The 9014-nt window shown below is 33.4% G+C and overlaps 1 protein-coding gene across 1 annotated transcript; it reads left to right on the forward strand.

Moving 5' to 3' along the window:
- The first annotated feature begins 2055 nt into the window (after window positions 1-2055).
- Window positions 2056-4460, forward strand: LOC106771644. The gene is made up of 2 exons (XM_014657641.2): window positions 2056-2880; window positions 4374-4460. Exon 1 carries the CDS (start codon window positions 2193-2195, stop codon window positions 2850-2852), a length of 660 nt encoding a protein of 219 aa, XP_014513127.2. The 5' UTR covers window positions 2056-2192; the 3' UTR covers window positions 2853-2880; window positions 4374-4460.
- The last annotated feature ends 4554 nt before the right edge of the window (window positions 4461-9014 follow it).

The raw sequence follows: 9014 nt of genomic DNA on the forward strand, positions 1-9014 counted from the left end.
ACGACAAAGTTATATAAACTTCCTAATAATTTGTAAGAAAAGGAGAAAAAAAAAATAGGGAATATGGGGCCACTAACTTTCTTACCAAATCGTCCTTTTTTCTTTTCTTATAGTAAATATGAGAAATAGAGCATTTTATACTCATTTAATGTCTAATCAATTTGGTGGAGAATAATCCACAATATCTTCCCATCTTCTTTTCCTTGTAAAAATATTTATTCAGACAAATTTAAAATTGTAGAAAATGCATTTTGAGGTTTGCTATTCTTGATCATTAAAGAGAAAACATAGTTATGAAAATTCCTTTGTTAACCAAGTTGTTTTTCTTTCTCATAAATGTCTACCAAGCATAGAATATCACAGAGCATGCTCCAAAAGCAGAACTTTGAGATGATGTTATCTGTCATTATCATCAAACAGGACCACATTCATAGTAACACTATGCTTCTTCTCAACATAACACTCAACTTACTAAAATAAAACCTTGATTTTTCATTAAAGAATGTGTTACAAACACTTGGAAGCATTAAAGAAATCATAGGAGTTTGTTTTACAGAATCTTTTTCATGAAAATATTTTTTTTTAACAAATTAAAAATTCTCAACGATGATCTGCGTTGATCTTTCATGCAGTTGTTTATTACTCAAATAGAAAAAAAAATAAAAAAAAAAGAAGAAAAAAAAAAGGAAACATTTAATGTATATACGCACTTGAATATGAATATAGTTTTGATGTATTATTACTTCCACGGGTCTTTCACCTAAGAAAAGTAGACTTATTTGTAAAGCATTACTAACGGTCACTTTTCTTTTACATCTTTTATATATTGAGAAATATATTAATTAGAACACTCTTTATCGTCGAGAGAAGTGCTAGTAATGCTACAATTTCATATTGAAAGTTTTCAAGACGAGTAGAATCATAAAAAGTTCATTATATGCTAATCTATTTTTTTTTAATGAAGTTTAACAATGAGAGAGCATCGTGATAAAAACATAAAATATACGAAATTCCGTTTTTTCTTTATAAATTTAAGGTTTAATAGGTTCCGAGGTCCTTATATTTGAAGGTTTGTTTCAATTGGGTCCTTCAATTTTTGAAGTTATCAATTAGGTCCCTAATTTTGTGAATTTGAATCAATAAAAGCCTTTCTGTTAAATGCAGTTAACACCGTGAAGTTTTTGAACATGTGGCACGCTGACGCTTCCAGGTGGCATCGTTTCAAGTGCATAGGTGGATTATAAAAGGGTGAAATCCCTAAATTAAAAGGGTGTATTTGAAGGTGAAATCCCTAAATTGATCCTTTTATAATCCACCTATGCACTTGAAACAGTGCCACCTGGAAGCGTCAGTGTGTCACATGTTCAAAAACCCCACGGCGTTAACTGCATTTAATGGGAATACTTTTATTGATTCAAATTGACAAAATTAGGGACCTAATTGATCACTTTCAAAATTAGAGGACTCAATTGAAACGAACCCCCAAATATAGAGACCTCCGAACCTATTAAACCTAAATTTAACTAATGAGAAAGTTTAACTGTCTTGTTTGTAAAATAGATTTAATTTGATGTGTTAATGTAAATAAATCGTAAAGTGACTAATTTTTATAACCTCTAACCGAAAAGCAAAAGTAACATAAATATTTAAACATGTTTCAATGCATGAAGAATTAGTTTTTATCTGAAACATTCCAGATTAAGAAAGCATGTACATATTTAAATCGTATTATTAATACAAATATTTGATGAAGGTGACTAATTTTTAACGAGTATCTTGAGTGAAATCTCTTCTTTATATTTTTATTAACAAATTTTAAATGTAAGACTTTACTCGAGAAAACTAAATCCAATGTCACCCTTGATATTTACTTCTTTAGATGTTTTAAAAACTTCTTCTATTTTTGTAGTACATTAAATTCAAAGTTCTGTAAAAGCAAAATATATATATATATATATATATATATATATATATATATATATATATATATATATATATATATATATATATATATTTATTTATTTATTTATTTAAAGGTCACAGTGCAATAATAACACCCACATTTCCTAGGAAAACACATCGTTTTCTGTCCAACTATCCATCTGCCACCTTTAAACCTAACCTGCAAACCCAACACAGAGAGACCATCTATCTATCAAACTTCGCTTTTCTCTCTCTTTTTTTTTTTTTTTATGAGTTTTTCGCCAAAACCTTCATTTCCCATTACACCCTTTTGGCTTTTGCAACGAAACAACAAAGACCCAACAGCAACTACCGACCGCACAAAAGCAGGAAGCAGCAGAACAGCGTTGTCGTGCTTTTCTTTTTCTCTCACTATGATGGGTCTGAGCAAGCTCGGAACCGCGATAATGGCGGTGACGGCGTTTACTCTGGTGGCCCTGGCCGCGGAGATCGTGTACGTGCTGTGGCAACGGCGTCAGAGGCTCCGTCCGCGCGTGCGCGTGGAACCGCAGGAGGCTTCGCGCCAGTGTTCTACCTCGTCTTCTCCGAGCGATGATGACTTGGACCTGGAGCTGGAACAGCACGTGATGAAGTGGCACTGTCTTAACGGTCCCTCTAGGGTGCTCTTCACCATTAAGGAGGAAGAGAGAGAAGAGGTTGAGTCCGATAACGGTAACGGTAACAGTTCGTCCGTGGAGTGTAACAAAAAGAAGTGGGTAAGTGAACGCGTGGCGGTTGACGAGGTCGCCATCGCCGTCGCCGTTGAAGAATTGTTGGACGAAACGACGCCGTTTTCAACGCCGTGTGCTTCACCTCCGTACTACACGCCGTACGCTTCGCCGAGTCGCGAGGAGTGTCGTAAAGATGAAAACGACGGTTGTTATGGTTAAACAGCAGCACCTCGTACGTTATGAAGAGGTATTAACATTGTAATTTAGAATGCTTAGATTGTGTAGATTTAGATTGAATGAATATGAATCCAACATTGGAAAACGAAAGGGAAAGTTTGTGTAAAATAGTTAAAGCGCTTACTATTACTAGTGAAGTGTGCTTGAATCTTGGGGTCACTTATTGAATAGTTTTAATAGCATTCATTGTTTCTATACAAAATTCAAAGGGTCTATTACCAAATGAAGAAAAAGAAAACCCTAGATTTTCAAAGTTACGACCGAATTAATCTCTTTTCAAATTAAATGCTAACTTAGCCGTTTATGTAGTTCATTTTTTTACGTTCTTGTAGCTATAAGTTAGTGTGACGATTAATGCTCTATAAAATTATATAAATGAAAAATAATGTATTTAATATCTTGAAAATTAAAAAAAAAGTTAGTGTTTATTATGTATAAAAGAAGTCGGAGAATATTAGGAAAGGGTACAATTAATCTAGTGGATGTGATAGGGTGTGCTTTATAGAAATTTGATTTAGGTAGTTTATTTTGGCTAAAATTTTGTCTAGTTATTAGTTTTCAAACAAATTGATCGTAGGTAAAGCTTTTTTTGAAAGTAATCTTGTGTAGCTGTTCTTATTTTAACATATAAAGTTAAATATAAAATTATCGTAGTTTTTTTATCCAACCTTATAACCTTATATAGTTGCTTAATATAATATATTAAAATTAAAATAAAGAAAGAGATATATATTTAAAGTCATATATTATCAATACTAGTAAATATTCTTCCTATTTCATATCAATGATTTTAATTCATGGTTTCTTCACACAAATGAATAAAAAAAACATTACTATTTGTATGGTTGTGTTTGAACTTTCTTTTAATTTTGCTGTACCAAAGTTCTTTAGTATCTTAATGTAATAGCATTTATTAAAAACAAAATTAGAATAAGTTTTCTAATGTTTTGTTAAAAATCAATAATGTCAATAATTCTTTAATATTAAAATATCCGTGAATTTTGAGTTAAAGAGCGCCTTGCTGTCTCCTTCTCTGTCATCTCTTCACTGCACTTTCTTAAAAGCATCATTGTACGCTTTTCCTTTTCTTTTTTTGGTTTTTGTTTTTGTTTTTACTTGCAAACTAGTCTTAGACCGATTAGACCCTGTGCACGGGTCGGTTTTTTTTTTTTGGTTTTTATTAAGATAATTATTATTATATTTAAATAAATTTTTTATTTATATGATTAAATTTAAATATTTTAATTATATATAATTATACATATATGATGTTTGAATAATGATTTTAATAATAAGATAAATATTAAATAATTAATTGTCAATATTGTGTTATAATGAATTAATTACAAATAAGCATTATTATTCTAATATTGATATCTTTTTGTTAAAGTAATATAAATAAAATTTTCTAAATTTCGGTTTATTATCTAAATCACCTTTATCTTTCCAAAATATTATTCTTTTCTGTTTCTCTGACTTTTTTCTACGTTCTCTTACGTTTAGGCTATCTGTTTGACGATCAAGAGGCGCCTAGACGATCACCGCGTCAAGGACTACACATCTGACCGATTAATTGGGTGAATCGAGCGGGTAAGTGGTTAACCCCTTTCTCGAGCGTCTAGGGTTCTTGATCATGCAAATTGGTTCTGTTTGAATGGATCAAGAGTTCTTTTTTTTTTTTTAATTTCTAGTTCAAATTAGGTTCTAAATGTTCTTTTTCTATCACCAATTGGTGATTTGTAGGCGTTTCTAGAAATTCCTTGCGGTACTAGCAAACTGTCGGGGGTTTCTTTGAGTTGTGTTGTTGATCTGAGGTAAGGGAAGCTGGATTATTGTCTTAACTTAGTGATTTGGCAAGTATGTATGTTGATACTAGACTTCTTGTATTGATTTAAGTAAAGTTAGGTTTTTAGTAAGTGATAATGTGTGCTTTGTTGAGTATGATGAATGAATATTGATGGTTCTTGATAGTGAATTAAATTGGATGATGTATGATGTATTATGGACTAATTGAGATGTTAGAAATCTGTTATGAGATTGTTTAGTTTGAAATTTAAGTTAGTTATACTTGTTTTAAGTCATTTTGAGGAAGTATGGTAGTGAAAATGAGAATTAGAGGTTAGATACTTATTTGCTTTGTGGGAACAACTTTGGTAAGTCAAATGTGACTTCCTTGAGTCCTCAAGTTAGTCAAAAATGTGTCAAAAATGGTAGAGTGAGTTTTGAGTCTATAAGTTGTTGTATTGGAGGTTTTGAAGAAGGAATTGGTTCATAAACACTTGAAAATGACGGTAGAAAGGTTTTAAAACATTTAGTCAAGTCTAATTAGCTATATAACACAATTTAGGAGAGTTAGAAGTTGGAAAAAATAGTTAGAATTGGTAAAAGGGGTTTGAGTTGCATAATTCTGCAGAATTCGTGGCGAGTTGCTCTCTGTCTAAGCATTCACACAGTGAGATGGTGCGTTGTGTGAATGGTCATGGGAGATGGCTCTCTGTCTAATGATTCGCACATCGAATCAGTGCGTTGAACGCCTGATGATGGTTTGGGGTCACTGTCAGATTTATTCGAACAGCGAGAGGGTGCGCTTTGCGAGTTATTGGGGGGTCTGGACCATCGTCTGGGTTTTTGCATAGTGAATTGGGGCGTTATGCGAGGGGTTGAGGTCTGGTACCACTAGAAGTTTATTCGCACAACGAGATGGGATTGATGTTCGAGAAACTTCTGGATTCGCTATGCGAGAGTATGCGATGAGCGAATGGTCCTGGTTTAGTTTACTCTTTTCTTAATTATTCTTGTTTGATTTAAATGATGTGGTAGACTATTTTGGATGATGTATGAATGTATATTGAATCATATGAGTATCAAAGAATGAAGTTGTGAATTCAAATAGAAATAAAGTATGACTTTCAAAGTGGAATCTCTCGGTGAGATATAAGTATGTTTAGAATGAACACAGTGAGCTCAGTATTTGGGGTTATCCTAACACTCTAATGATCTTTCATTCTCACATAAAGAGGATTGATTCATGTGGTGAGAGTAGTATGAAGGCCTAGTGTAGACGCTACTTGGAGGTCTATTGCGTGGTAACAGACTAACCTTTGTGTGTGGTAGGGTGAAACTCATGGCAATGGCTTTGCAAAGCAGTAAAGACTACCACAAGTGCATAAATTGCCATAACTTGATATTTATTCTAAGTCCGGACGGTCAAGTCTAGGTTATAACATGTTAGGATGATTTTGAATTGGTTTATCTTGCTGGATTAATCTTGAGTATGTTATATGCTATGCAATTATATGAATTCTTTTATATCTAGCTTACCTTTTTGTTTGTGACTGTGTTTTGTATGTTTGGTGTTTTTCCTTTGCAATGATCATCCTATGGGTGTGAGCAGAGAGAGATGAGGTGTCTCTGGAGCAGGTTCTGGATGATGAGGATGCTACATCATAGTTAGACTTTAGATTACAGATAGCTCCTTGTATATAAAGTCTTATATTTTATGGTTATTTTGGATGAATGTAAAGTGAAAACTTTATTTATTAGGCTATAACTGTTCTTTATTATTATCACACATATTCACTAAATCACTAATTAAAGCAATAACCTAGTTTCCCTTACCTCGACCAAAAATCTGCATAGCTTACAGAAAACCCCGACAGTAGCTTGCACTGTAAGGAAAAATCTAGGAAAACCTACAAATCACCGATTTATGATAGAAAACCAACCTTAAAACCTAAATTGAGCTAAAAATCAAGAAAGAGAGACACACATCTCATGCAAAGATAGATTTCTTTACACAATTACAGATTTAAGAAAAAACTAGAAAAGAGGAACAAAACTTACCTGCTCAAATCAAGAAATTGATTGGGCAGATAGGTAGACCTCAACGTCGTGATTGCCTTGGTACCTCCTCATCGTCAAACAGTAAATCAAGGAGTGAGAAAGGTTAGAGAGAAGTGAGAGAAAAAGAAGAGAACGATGTTTTAAAGAGATAAAAGGTATTTAGGATAATCCCCCATGAAGAAGCCTCATATATTCATTCTAAACACTAAAATGATCTCACCTAGAGATCTTACTTTGATTCTCAACCTTACTATTTTGACCAAGTTATAATCTTCTTTGAATTCACAAAACAACATTCTTTACTTATATAATCATATACAATATCATATCAAACTATAAGTGTATCATACATCATCAACCAAGTAAAACAAAATAGAAAAGAGTTGAATTAAAACGAATCGGATTGCACAGTGGACAAGGTTGCAGGGCACGACCTAGGTTTTTCGTAAGGCACACCTTATGCGTTATGTGAGCCACCATACAGAGGCTACAGGCCTCACATTCTCGCAGAGCGCCTTTCCTGCACTATTCTAATTAATTTGCTTATTTCCCAGACCACTACCAGTAGAAGAGCGATCCTTCTCGCAACGCGACTCACCAAACAGAGGAGGACCCTCTGAAACGATTCGCATAACGCACGAAGTCACTATGCGAATTTCCCCAGGCAGAGAGTGCCTTCTGGGTAGCTCGCTGTGCGACTCCTCTCGCACAGCGAGTCTGTAGAATCTGTAGATTTGCACAACTCAACCACTCCAAACTTGTTCTAAGCCTTTTGGTGAACTTCTAACACTCCTAACTTGATCTATATAATGAATTAAACTTGCCTAATCGATTTTAATACTTTCTAGCCTCATTATCTAGTGATTATGCATTAATTTACACTCTAAATCTTCAATCTAGACACCCAATTCTAAATCTACCACTTAGAAACTGTTTTTAACACTTTTAGCACTTCTAATAAGTCAAAATTGACTTACTTAAGCTATCTAAATTGACCAGAACCACTAACAATTCATAAATATAAATTTGACCACCTTAATTCCTCTTAATGTCACTTAACACTACTCAATTGACTCAGCTTTTGTCTAATGATCCTGTATAATAGATTTCACACCCATAACACACTAAATTTTAATAATGTACCACATAATAATCAAAATCAAAATCATCAATTCACAGTTCAACAATAGATACACATTGGGCACTTAATTTAACATGCAAGGTCAAACTCTTTCAACTCAACATCATCAAGATACTACAACAGTTTTGCACACATATAATTTCACAAATTTAACACAAAACCCTAGTTTATTCTTCCACTAAAACGCAGAGCAGAATATCAACACCTAGCTTCCCTTACATTTAGTGCAAACAGCCAAGCTCAAGGATGATCAACAGTGTCCTACACCTTAGGGAAACCCTAACAGTACCTATAGATCACCAATTGGTGATAGAAATCAGTCTTTAGAATATAATTTGGGGCTAGGATTTGGGGAAAAATACAATAAACTACATGCAGCAAGATTTGCTACATGATCATAGTCCAAAGATGAACGGAAAAGAGAAAAAACACTTACTATATGGAAGAATGAGAAATTGACTGGTCTGATTAAAACTAATAACGTCGGGAATACTTAACCGCCTCCTAATTGATGAACAAACGGTTCAATAAAGAATGAATGTAGAAAGAAGATAAAACTTAGAAAAGTTTAGTTTCTTAAAAAAGGAAGTGATTTGTAAAAATGAACCACGATCTGTGTTAAAATTTTATTTATGTTACGAAATTGTTGGTTCTTACAATAGTGATAATAATAATTATAATAAGGTTAAAAGCTCTTTTTGGTCCCAATTTTGGTTGGGAAAATTCGTTTTGGTCCCTGTGTTGATTTTGTGTTCAATTTGGTCCCAAAGAACGAATTTAATGTTCAATTTGGTCCTTTTCAGTAACTCCGTTAAAATTCTTAACGGCAACGTGTCCAGATGTGCAACTGCTAAGTGAGGTGTCATTTCTTTGCTGACTGGGAGTCCTTTTTAGCTGTTGGAATTTTTTAAATTGAATTTCTTAATCAGGGTTTTTATTTTGGGAATAAATTGAAGAGGGTGGATTCTAAATTAGGGTTTTTATTTCCCAATCTTCTTCCTACAATTTTGAAGGATGGCAACCTGAGACAGAAGCATCTATCTCAAGCTTTCAACAATCCCACCTTCCCAAGAAAATGATAAACCCACAAAAGTGTAAAGAGTAAGAGAGATGAAGAAACGGGAAACCCTAAAAAAAAGCATCTTTATCAATGGGCTAAG

The sequence above is a fragment of the Vigna radiata genome, chromosome 8 (assembly GCF_000741045.1).
Source record: "Vigna radiata var. radiata cultivar VC1973A chromosome 8, Vradiata_ver6, whole genome shotgun sequence".
In the NCBI taxonomy this organism is placed as follows: domain Eukaryota; kingdom Viridiplantae; phylum Streptophyta; class Magnoliopsida; order Fabales; family Fabaceae; genus Vigna; species Vigna radiata.